This window comes from Pyxicephalus adspersus, chromosome Z, assembly GCF_032062135.1.
Source record: "Pyxicephalus adspersus chromosome Z, UCB_Pads_2.0, whole genome shotgun sequence".
NCBI classification, from domain to species: domain Eukaryota; kingdom Metazoa; phylum Chordata; class Amphibia; order Anura; family Pyxicephalidae; genus Pyxicephalus; species Pyxicephalus adspersus.
Window position 1 is genome coordinate 13,725,929 of NC_092871.1, and position 12,927 is coordinate 13,738,855.

The window sequence follows — 12,927 nt, forward strand, 5'->3', positions numbered from 1 at the left end:
GTTTCATCGCCACCTACAGTGTGTTCTGTAGTGACCTATGACTACGTACACACGTCACATGATTCTCGTCCAATAATCTTTTCAGGGCTGCTATCGGCCGAGAATCTGGGGTGTGTACAGCGCTCGTCCAACGTTGTTCATGGATCCGTCCTAACAGATCCACAGACAACAAACGCTTGTAATACAAGTGAAGGGGAGAGAGAGCAGGGGGGTGCAGCTTGCTCCCCTTTCCATAGAGCAGAACGGCACTATTTCAGTCTTTTGTCGATGGAAAGTTTTATGAAAGATCCTTTCCAACAACAATTAATAAATGTGTGTACGTGGACTATGTAGCATCTAAAGACCGTGAATGGCTGGGTAATTTTTTTCTGGCAATAGAGCTTCTTCAGTGTATTTGGAACCCAACCAAACATGTCTAAAATGTTTAAATTAGCTCAAACAAAGTGAGTATTGGAAGGAGACGAACAATGCGGTAGTGATTTTAATTCTTTTTAAAAGTTGGTCAATGTTCTCGCTCCCATTTATTTCATATAGTATAAATACTTGGATGGACTTGCAAGGCCTGGATGAAAAAATGGCTACTGGAAGACTGGAACTTTTGTGGTAAACTTGGCACTGACAAATATAAAGATAATGTTTGTTTTTCAGAAGCCTAGGAAACACTGACTACTAACTCTTTTAAATATAAATAAATCTTGCATAAGTTCACATTTTGGTATCTTATTAAATATAAAAACCACAGGCCAATAATCTTTAGATATGTCACATATAAATAAATAGAACAGCACCTAGTACAGATCCATGTTGTACACTACTAGGGACTACTTTATGTCCCAAATGGACTCCATTTACAGCCACACTCTGATAGCCAACTACAAATTTGAGATGGATTAAAGCAGAATGGGGGCTTAAGCAAGATAGCAGCTTTTGCCCATTTCCATTCCTTTCACTTAATATTAAGGCTTGTGGAAGATGCAGGGAAGCCATCCATATAAGATATACTGGTATGGCTCCATAGAATACCAAATACCTTCAAGTTCACCCTCTCTGTTAAAGTGACAGACTCCAACCAATTTTCTGATTTACTTCAGTAGCATAAAGCTGGGCCCCCCGGGCATCCACCAGCTCTTTGGCCTTGTGGATGATCTGGCTCTGAATCATCTGTTGAACCATCGAAGATTTGGAGTGCCATGACTCCCAAACACTGCTTGAGATGAGTAAGGGGGTTGCTTAAGGATGGGTGCAACGTGACCACAGTTGGAGCTTCCTTATCCACCATGGACTATTCGTACAGAGCTTGGCCTTGGTGGGCTCTGGTAATGCAAATGCAATATAGCATGAGCTGGCAACACATCAATACTGTGCAAAAAAAATGTTTGTCTCATGTTTGTTAATGAGACTCTTGCTGTGGAGGTAAGTTCTGCTTATCACTTTTGCTCTCCCAAAGCTAACGTTCTCCCTAACTTGCCCACAAGTTTGGGGGCAGCGTGGGCTGCATATGAAGGTACGAGATGGGGTGGGAGGATTATTTCCAGGTGACAGGTAAACAAATGAGCACTGTACACACTGTGCCTGTTCTGGTCTATGGAGAGGGAAGAGGAGAGGACAAGTAAGTGGCACCCGCTGTGCTCTCCTCTATTGATATGCATAGTATAGGGCCTGATGGTCATTCATTCACCCACCAGGATGGATCAATAACCAACAATGGGTGACCATTCAGATTTTTAGTATGGACTGCGTATGGTAGTACGGGGTGGTATTGGCTGCATATGATAATACGGGGTGGTATAGGATGTGTATGGTAGTACAGGGGTAGAATGGACTTGGTATGGTAGAACAGGGTTGGTATGGACTATGTGTGGTAGTTTGGGGGCATTATAGGGTGTGTATGGGTTTGCAGATGATAGTTCTGGGGCATTATGGGGTGCAGATGGTAGTACATATGGGCTGTGTCCAGTAGTAATATGGGGGTGGATGTATTGTCGATAGTAATACAGGAGAATTTTCTTGCCCCAGGCATTCGTTCTGCAGTCAATGTATTCTTCCACGTGTCCACCAATGCCATACACTCAGCTGCATTTATCCCTCCAATGATGTAAACATCCCATGATGCCTTGCGTTCCAAGATGTACAGGTTGGCATGCTGCGCCCAGAGGCATCCAGTGGTGACAACACTGATCCCATCTCGGGGGCTTCTCAGAAAGTGTTGTCATCTTAGGATGAGAAAGTCATTCCTATGATATCTATAGAGTAGGCATTGCTCAGGGCAGTGTAGGGAGGACATATTATTGAGCCCACATTAATGATTCCCATGATGCAATGTGCTCTGGGTAGCTTGGCGGTGCTCGGGTCCATCATGGAAGACAATGGAAGGAGCTGACGTTGGTGCTAATGGGAGCCGGATCACTGTCAGAGTAGATGCAGCATTTGTGATCAACCTTGTCCACCTTATATCATGGTGGCGGACTGTAAGCCAGCATGAAAACGACACCAACCGCATGGGGCGGGTAAGGGACTGGTCACCATGGAGATATTAAGCGGTCGCATGCTTCTGGCCCGGTGGACAGGAAATGAAAGCACAATAGTGTTTTACAAGACACTTTGCAGAAGGAATTTATTTTTAATCCAGCTTTAATTCCCACAGAAAATAATGGAAGCCACAGACAGCCAGGCAACAATTTCAAAAATAAAATTTCCAACTATTCCCCTCAGCTCAAACTCCAGGATATGACAGTATAAATGCTGCCTTTGTCACTATGCTTTGTTCAGAATACACACATTCCAAACAAGCAGCTATTGCTGCAAACATCTCAAACCAGAAAGAGAACTGCAATAGGACTTCAACTCACAGAATGCATTGCGGGTAAATCCCGACCTTATCGTTTACAACGCTAGGGTAAGGGGGCGGGATCACAGCGAATCCTAGGACTGGTTTCCAGTGAACAGGTGCGGGGGATTGTGGGATTTGTAGTCTCTTTGGACACAGACTGCAGACAATGGAAACTGGCTGAGCACAATCTATGTCTGCTCCGCTGCTAGCAGTAGAAGATGCAGCGAGTAATGTGATCTGTGTATGTAATACAGAGCGGGAGAGGGAGAGAGCTGCCTGCCTGTCACAGCACTGACCGAGACCAGAACAATTAAAGTGCATGGGTGGTGTCATTCCTACACTGTCCTGTAGGCGGCGTGGGTTTCCAAGAGGGGTGAGTAGGCATAGTAGAGGGGCAGTATGGGCTGTGTGGGGTATGGTGGGGGTGAAGGTTTAGCTGGTAGTACCAGGATAATGTGGGCTGTGTACCAAAGAATGATGGCATTAATGGTTGTGTATTGTAGTACAAGGGGCTTTATGGGCTGCATATGGAAGTAGGGAGGGATTATGTGGTGTGTATGGCGTAACGGGTGTAGTATTGGCAACCTATGGTGGTACGGGTTGGTATGGACTGTATATGGTGGTACGGGGGCATTATGGGTAGCGTATATTGGTAGTTGAGTGGTATGGGCTGTGTATGTTGGTATGGGGTCATTATGGGCTGCATATGGTAGTAGGGAGGCATTATAGGCTGTGTATCGGGGTAGTATGGGCAGTGCATGGTAGTTCAGGGGCATTATGTGCTGTGTATGCTATAACAGGGTCAGTATTGATTTGCAGATTGTAGTACTGTAGCATTTTGGGTTGTGTATGGTAGGACGGGGTTAGTATGGGCTATGTATGGTGGTACAGGGGCATTATGGGCTGCATATATGGTGGTATGGACTGTATATGGGGGTACGGGGGCATTATGGGCTGCGTTTGGTGGTATAGGGTGGTATGGACAGTATATGGTGGTATGGGGCATTGTGGGCTGTGTATGGTGGTACAGGGGCATTATGGGGTGCGTATAGAGGTAGGGGAGCATTATGGGCTGTGTATGGTGGTAGGGGGCCGTATCCAGTAAAAGATGAATGAATGAGAGCTGTACACAGTGCAGAGTCTGTTCTTTGGGAAGGGCAAGCTAGCGGCACCCACCTGTGCTCTTCCCTATTGATATGCATAGCAGTCAGTCCTGATTGGTCTTTCATTGAGCAGCCAGATTGAATCAATGAATGACATTGGAAAACTGTGGTATGCATGTCAGATTTTTAGAATGGGCCATGGATGGTAGTTCAGGGGCAATATGGGCTGTGTATGCTATAACAGGGTCAGTATGGGTTTGCAGATGGTAGTACTGTGGCATTATGGGTTGTGTAAGGTAGTAAAGGGTAAGTATGACCTACACATGGTAGGATGGGGTCAGTATTGGGGGTGTGTATGTTGACTTGGGTAGCACAGGGGAATTTTCTTGCCCCGGGTATTCGTTCTGCAGTTCATTCCAATGCATTCTATAGAGGCGAACGGGAGAGGTGTCTCTGACTTCTAATTCAGTTCCAAAATCCTGCTGGTGATCCTAAACACCTTCCTGCCTGGTGCCCTAACTTAATTTCCCTACTTAGTGCCCTTCATGTGGCTAACATCAACGCTATTGCCTGGTCCCATAGCAGAAGCTAACCTACTGAGCACATAACCCCCAACACTAAGGCTATAAACACATCCAAATTCTGTTGCAGGAAACGATCTTTAGAAAAAATCTTTTCCAGTGACAGATGAACGAATGTAATCTTTACACATAGTGGCCATTCTGTTCTGTGGCGAGGAGGAGCAAGCAGCACCCTGATGTGCTCTCCTCTATGGATCATCAGGATGAATCAATGAACGATGTTGGTCCTGTGCTGTTACGTCTCCTTTTTTCAGGCGCGGACTGGACAGTAGGTGCCACCATATTTTTCCATCTTTTTGACACGTTACCCGATCTGGTGCTGCGTAGGCACAACATTGGATGATGAGCCTTCCTGAAACTGTAAAAAAAAAAAAAAAAGTGCCAATATCCCTGAACATGCATTGAATTGCTGCGGATTTCCCATCCAGTCTTTACCACTGTGGTGAAAAAAAAATCACATTTTGTTTTTCATTGTATAAAAGCCAGCTTTTCAGATTATTATTATAATAGGATTTATATAGCGCAAACATATTATGTAGGGCTGTATATTAAATAGGGGTTTGCAAATGAAAGACAGATTCAGACAGTGACATGGGAGGAGGAGCGGACCCTGATGATAATGTGATTGGTCCGCATTAACCCAAATTTTCCATATAGGGCAGTCGATTAGTGGGCTATTTCCACAGAGCTTCTCTTCTCCTATTCATCCCTATGGTACATTTGTTGTATTATTTTCATGATGGTATTTACCATAGACTATACATTTTCTAAAAGTGAGTTTAGTAGGTTTGTGATTTATGCTGCTGTGCAAAAACTAATTTTTTTGTGCGTTAGGTTTGGGGATCAAGTGATCCCGCACAGCTCCCGGAAGTTGGCACTTGCACTGTAGTACCAGTTCCTAAAGAACCAGCAGATTTGACGGTGAGTGGTATTGTTCTGCTCACTGCCGTCCCCCATTCATTCTCTATGGGGCTGCTGCAGGTTGAACTACTTGTAGCGTCTCACTAAAGGTAGCAGATTACTGGCACAAGGAAGCAGTATCCACACCGCAACCTCATTGCCAATCAGGTCATAGCCTTTATAGTGATTTTACTTTTCATTCTCAATAGATTCCCTAAAGCAGTTTTTCTTTACATTTTTAATGTGGGGGAACCCTTGAAAAATGATCTTCAAGGAACCCCTTCGATATTTACTATATCCACAACTCACAGTACATTAGTGTGGTGGTCAGTAAGTACAATGCCTCTATGGCTGGCCAATAGGAAAAATCCACCCTTACAGATAGCCAAAAAATGTTTGGAGACAAGTAGGAGTGGTAACTGACCTGAAAGTTACAAATTGCTTCCTTGATCACGCTGGAACTTCCCTCGATCCGGTCCCAGGCCATCCTGGAAATTTTCATTGTCCCGGCACGCAGTAAGCATCACCTGATCTAGCACTGTGCAGGCGTGAGATTGGGTGATGTAGTCTTCTGTAAAGGGAAAAAAAGGGAGCCAATCTCATTGTGCATGTGTGAGATCGGTATCTTTTTCTCCTTGAAGTGAAGGAAGTGAAGGAAAATGCCCCTTCTAGAGGAAGCAGCCCAGAGCCTCCCAGGATGCATAAAGTAGGTATCCCGGGAGGTTCTGTGCACCCATTTTTACTTTAAATAAAAGGGTTGTCTACTCTTTTATGTAAAGTAAAAACTTTGAGTTTAGGTCCGCTTTAAGGAACCTCCAGGAAACTGTAGGAAGCCTAGGGTTCCAAGGCACTCAGGTAAGAAACACTACCCTAAAGCAAGCTGCATATCTTTGAGTTAGGCAGCCCATTTGTAAAATAGAACATATTGTAAAACATAATTTTCTACTTAGATAGCAGTCATGCTTTTTTATTGTACATGGTTACTTGGGCACTCTAGAACTTAGCTTCTTGTGTGTCTCTATCAACAGAGTCGGGGTGATTAGTCAAGAGTGAGCCATTTCATCTTTATCAATCAAAAATTCTGGAAAGCACTTTCATGGTTCTGCTTAAAAGAAAACTATGGGTCCACCTAGAAAACGAGCTTCATCCAAGGCATCAAATGGAGGCCCTACAGCACAAAAGAAGCATAAAACCAATAATTCTTTAGTCACACCAAGCCTAACTGAGCCTAGTAAAGATTGGATAGAAGAGAAAAGTCTCAACACAGATGCAGGCAAAACAGAAGCAAATGGGAGTGAAGGATGTGGAATGAAGGTAGCGGCAGAAGACCAGTCAGATCCTAATAGAATGAACGAAGAAAACAGTGGCTTGGCAAATCTGTCTTCTGTGATGGACTCAAATGTACAACATACTAACCTAAAAAAAGATGATCAGGAGAAAGCGGACATCAATCAGTTTACAAACCGAGAACCTGCACGACATTCTTTTAGTCGATCAATCTCAACGAAACTTCATGAGCCACTCCAAGACCAAAACTTGATACTTGAAGTGAAGAAAGAGAATCAAAGTGTATCCACTGAACCAGAAGACAAAAAAATAAAATCCTATGCTTGCTTCTGCGGTAAAAGTTACACCAGTACCTCGCATCTGAATAGACATCGGAAGATCCATGTCTCTGAAGAACAGTTGACTGGTGGACGCGACAATGGTGAAATTGGCGAAAAGAAGACCTCAGAACAACGTTTTACCTGTCACTGCGGCAAACACTACACCAGCAAATCCAACCTAAAAAGGCACCGAAATAGTTGCAGTCAGCAAGCACAGAATAAAATTAAACAGGAAAAAAAAGAGAAAGCTGTCATACATCATCATGTAGAGGACCAAGAGGAAAAAATAAAACCATATGTCTGTGCTTGTGGCAAAAGCTACACATGCTCTTCCCACTTATATAGACATCAGAGGCGCAATCTGGATTCAACAAATCAAAATGAGTGCGGGAAGGCGTACATTTATAGACATCAAAAGACAAACACAGAAGAGAAGGTTCTAGTAGAAGGAAAGAAAGAAGTAGAAGACCCAGAGGAAACTCCGAGCTCAGAGGAAAAGGTAAAACCCTACAAGTGCTTCTGTGGGAAGCGATATACGTGCAGTTCACATCTCAATAGACATCAAAAGACTCACAAAGTGAATGATTCACCTCTAAGAGAGAACCGTTACAAGTGCAAGTGTGGTAAAAGCTACACGTGCAGCTCGCATCTTTATCGGCACCTAAGAACGCACGAGCAGTTTTTTAGTGTGGAAGACAATGACGTGGATCGTGATAGTGAAGTTGACATTGAGGGTTATAGACAGAAGCCGTACAAGTGTGAGTGCGGGAAAAGTTTTATCCTTAGCTTTTCCCTTTTATTGCATAAGAAAATACATTGTCGGTGGAAGAATAACACTGATGGTGATCCAACAAGTCAATGACATAGATAAAAGGTAAAGCTCAAATCAACTTTTAGTTTGAGTTGCCGAAATACATTCTGGGTGCAGGAAAAACAAAATGGGCTTGATTTATTAAACCCTTCCAAGACTGGAAAAGATTGACTATCATGGGAGAAGCTGGGTAATCCAGCAAACCTGGAATGGACCTGGTACAGGATTGAAAACATTTGCCAAATAATACATTATTTTTTTAGTATCTTTTCCAGGTTTGTTGGATCATCTAGTTTCTCATTGGACAGTTTATCTTCTCCAGTCTTGGAGAGCTTTATTAATTCAGGCCCAAAAGGTTTTTATACTCGTAACACCTATTGCAGAGAAGTGATCTTGCTCTTTGTGGGAGGCAGTGATCTCTCTGCAGAGGTCCAATCCACCCCTTGTGTCAGAGATAGAGCTCTCCAAATATGATTATCATTATTATTATTAATATTAATAAACAGGAAATACATAGCAACATCATATTACGCAGAGCTGTACATTAAATAGGGGTTGCAAATCATAGACAGACACTGACACAGGAGGAGGAGGGGACCCTGTCCCGAAGAGCTTGCGTTCTAGAAATTCTACCCTAATCTGGGAAAGCATTAGTTCCCATTGTTCTCCCCGGAAATGTATTCTATCGGGGGGCTGAGGGTGGGGCAGGAAATAAAACATTAATTTTCCCAGTTAATGCCATATGTATCCAGTAACCCGTTATTGTGTCAGTTTTCTACCGACCCCCCTATATTCTCTTCCAACTTTCTAATGCTCACTTATTTTTTTCATCATTTTTTGCCTCAGTTGTCCAGTGTCTGTATTTCGGCCCAACTTTCTCATGCCCGTGCCCTACTCATCCCCTTAGAAGACAAGCAGAGGAGGCACAAGGGCCAGGCGGGATGCCTGTGAAAAAGCCTCTTGGGAGAACTCTGGTTCTAACACAGCAAGGGAGATACCCAGAATGTATTGATCTGATTTATACTGAAAGTTCATTTAGGCTTTAGAAAGTATTTTGATTGGATTTGTTTTCGTTTATAATTTACCTACACTTAAGGGAATACCTCTAAATATTTGTTGCCACGTAGCATGAACATTGTTTTTTAAATGTACAGTTGTTTGTAAAAAAAAAATACAGAGTACCCAAAACTACATTAGCAATCATTCTTCTATGTGTGTACATTATTCATCTTCTACACTTTACAGCCTCGGTGGCAAACAAAACTCAACTTAAATCATACACCCTGCACCTCAACCCAAGCAAAGTGCAGGTAGTCCTCGGGTTACATATGAGATAGGGACTGTAGGTTTGTTCTTAAGTTGAATTTGTATGTAAGTCAGAACAGACACATTATTTTAAAAAAGCAATTAGGACAGATGTTTGTTTCAACATAATATTAGGAAGCGTGGTGTCAGTTACTATAAAATATCCTCACTGTCAGTTATTCAGAAACAAAGCAAAAAAAAAAAGTTTTTGGGACATTAGACATTTAATAACTTTTGGAGCAAGCGGTAGAGTTTGTCATGGTCATTAGAGTTACAACCAAAAGATTTCTTCTGCAAGTCATGCGAACCGCCCCTCCCCCATCAAGCCTCTGTCCTGTACACAAGCGAGAAGAGAAGCCCCGTTCATATCTAGGTGTCGTTCATATGTCGGATGTCATTAACTCTAGGACTACCTGTATTCACCAATGTCGGCAAAAACATGGCACAGGATCGCTGACAGAGCCACACAGCAGGCACAGATAAACCCCAGCGGCAGCATCCCAGTTTTTAAGCCTTACCACGGGGCAAGGGTTATATGCCCTGCAGAACACAAAAGGCCGGTTTTGATGTCAACTTTATTTTTTAGGCATGAGTGGGGACACCGAAGCCTACACATAGCTAACCTTACACCCCAAGCATGTCTACTTAACCAAAAATTTTTTGGGTGATGTCATTCACAGCATTCCCCCATCACTACACGCTAGAGTGATTTACCGCATAGGATTATGTATAGTCAAATGTTTTCCCATTACAGGATCCTACTCTGTCCCTGAAGATGGGGAGGGAGTGTATTGGGTAAATATAAGTGATGTGGGGGGGAGCGTTTTTAGAGCCAAATACCTAAGTAGTAGTCTAGTGACAATTTCATTAGGACTATCCTTGACCATGCGCTGGTCTCACTTTAGTGATGTGCATTACAATGTGGGGCTATTACCTCAACCCCTATATGGTAGCTTACAATATAATGTCCCTACCTCAGTCACATCTTTATAACAGGTCAATTTTTTGGGGGTAGCCAATTAACCTAACTGCATGTTTTTTAGGATGTGGGAGGCTGAGATTCATACCTGGGTCCTAGCGCTGCAAAACATTAACCTCTGGGCCACCATGCTGCCTTTGTTGGTAATCTTGATATATACATGACAACCAAGCTGCATGAGAACGAGTAATATGGTGCTAGATGTCATACAACTGAGGCGTTGCTGGATCTTATTTGTACGGCCAACATTTGGGATCACCACAGTAAGGAGAAGAAAAAAAGATGTGGTATTGAAGACAGAACACTTCCACATGTTGGAGAAATCTCACAAGCAAATTGCAGAAACTACCATCCTACAATCCTTTTTTTTTTATTGTGACAGGTAAACAGGTTGCCACAGGTTAATTTAAATACCACAGATCTAAAATTGTTGGGTAATATGTCAGGCATGACATTCCATTACTTTGCGTTGGACAAGACAGGAAATCTTATTTTCTCTTTTGTAGCTCAGTAACGCAGGTCTTGTCCTGCCCTATCCTGCGATTGGACAATGATATGAGACACAGCAGACTCGTGAGCTTATCTCTCTTAACTTTTTCCTTTCCATATTTCAATTTCTGTCCATCATTCTGAGCATGGTTGTACAGGGTACTACAAAGGGCTACTCAACTCAAATGTAGGTGCTTACACTTGTGTGTAATACAGTTTAGCTTTAATATTACACACGTATTTATATCTAAAAAGAAATAAATAAGAAGCTTTCTAGGTACTATGCTTGGAGCCACTTTAGCTTGTTTGTGGCTTTCATGATAAATGGAGATTTGTGGCCTGGAAGTGGTGCTACAGGAAAAATTGAGCAGTCCCAGGCCATAGGTGGTCTTAAAGCCAAGTAGTTTTGCTCAGATGGCTGACTGACTAGCAGACGAGCAACTAGGGAAAAAAATAGGTGAATTCGGGATTCACATTCATCCAATATAATAGATGGAATAGGAACAACTTGAAATTGCAGATTTTCAACCCTCTAAAATGGTTAGTTCATCATTAATAAAGAACGAGCCGATACCAAACCCTTAATAAATAAATGTTACGTTTATTCAGTCTTCCATAAAAATTTGTTTGTACTGTAGAATTAAGCTACGTACACACTTCCAATTATTATCGTTGGTAAACGAACGACGAACGATCCTGCACGATATCTGCGAACGATCGTATAGCACCGATCCTGTACATACAGATAACGACACAATCGTTCGCAGATATTGTACACACGATAGATGCGATCGTTTGAACGATACAGGAAGTGACGTGCACCACAGGAAGTGAGCGAACGTTTGTTCACCGCGCATGCTCAGACCATGGACGATCAATGAACGACCGTACACACGATAGATGGTCAACGATCGTCGTCCAATCTGATCCGCCGGTCCGGTCGTTCATTTCCAACGACTATCCTCGTTCGTCGGCGTTGTTGGTTACTTTTTTTTACGAACGATTTTTGCCCAATCGATCGTTCGTCGTTTATTTCCAACGCTAAAAATTTGGAAGTGTGTACGCAGCTTTATTGGTCCCTTCAAGATTTGTCTATGACATCTTTGAACAAATGAACAGCCAGGTGCTTGACAAGTTGGCATGTCTGTGCAAAGCGTTCCTCACACACAACAAGAAACAGGTTTTTCCCCTGATTTTTACATGAGCATTTTCATCATATTCTGGAAGATGTCTGAGATACTTTCAAAATCTTCTTTCTCCAAGGACTGGGTCTACTGTCTTGGTTTGATGACCATCTGTTAAACAGTGTTGGTTTTCAGTAAAATCTTTGAAGTTGTTGTCTGGGGTACGCCTTCCAAAAAAAGTTTGTGATCCATTAACTGTGTCTCCGAAGAAGGGTCACTATCTTCTACAGTCTTGATTTTTTAGCCATCTGAGCTGAGCACCATTTTTGTGTCAATCATTTTTATTGAATCTTTGCATTTTTACAACAGATGAATAAGAAATAAAAATAAATACAATACAATATCAACAGAAACATGTTGCTTCTAAATGTTTTCAGAGAACAAAATAAGTGTGAGCACCATTTTTGAATAGCCTTTTATTAGGCTTTGTACACACGACAGATGATTCTCGTCTCAGGGCTGTTATTGGATGAAAATCTGGTGTGTGTACAGCGTTCGTTGTTCATGGATCTGTCCTGGTGAATCCACAAATGTTCGTAAAGGATATGAAGGGGAGAGAGCCCAATGGGGTGGCGCTCAGTCGTCCTCCCTTCTCCATAGAGCAGAACGATGCTTTATGTACAGAGCACGTTCAAGCATCTTTCAGTTTTTTGTTGTTGGAAAAGATCGTGAGATACATTCCAACAATTATTGAATGTGTGTACCCAGCCTTATTGTGTTTTCTCAAATCTGTAGAAAGGCTTTGGACATGATCTAAACCGGTCACAAACCAGTGGTCCCCAGCTCTGGCCGGTGTGCCCCCCAGTGGGGTCAGGAGAAGTACCCCACTGGGGGGCGTACTGGCCAGAGCTGCGCACCCTGTCTACCGTACATATCGCAGGCTCAAGGCGGTGGGCGGCTTGTGTCTCCGGACGCAACCCACCAACTCTCCCATCACAGGCTCAGCCCTGCAGTGAGCGAGTAGGTGGCTCCTGGCATCATGACATCACTCTGGAGGAAGTTTCCCCTTTGGGTGACACCCAGCTGCCCGAGCATGCGCAATCTGGAGCCAGTAAATGTAGTGGTCTGTAGGCCTCAAAAGGTTGGCGACCATTGCTGTAAAGTATGACTGTCCAACAAAGTCAATTCATTCAGCCAT

At 43.0% G+C, this 12,927-nt stretch overlaps 1 protein-coding gene across 2 annotated transcripts; it reads left to right on the forward strand.

Annotated features, from left to right (window-relative positions):
- Positions 1 to 2,836: 2,836 nt before the first annotated feature.
- Positions 2,837 to 9,023, forward strand: LOC140344452 (uncharacterized). Of its 2 annotated transcripts, none has more exons than XM_072431581.1 (2): positions 2,837 to 3,203; positions 6,443 to 9,023. In XM_072431581.1, the coding sequence occupies exon 2, from the start codon at positions 6,534 to 6,536 to the stop codon at positions 7,881 to 7,883; it is 1,350 nt and encodes a 449-aa protein (XP_072287682.1). In that variant the 5' UTR covers positions 2,837 to 3,203; positions 6,443 to 6,533; the 3' UTR covers positions 7,884 to 9,023. The 2 variants fall into 2 exon arrangements, with proteins under 2 accessions (XP_072287682.1, XP_072287683.1); XM_072431582.1 differs by lacking the exon at positions 2,837 to 3,203 and adding an exon at positions 3,908 to 5,435.
- Positions 9,024 to 12,927: the final 3,904 nt, after the last annotated feature.

Excerpts from the sequence above, each read along its gene's own strand:
- LOC140344452 (XM_072431581.1), top strand. The coding sequence starts at position 6,534 with ATGGGTCCACCTAGAAAACGAGCTTCATCCAAGGCATCAAATGGAGGC.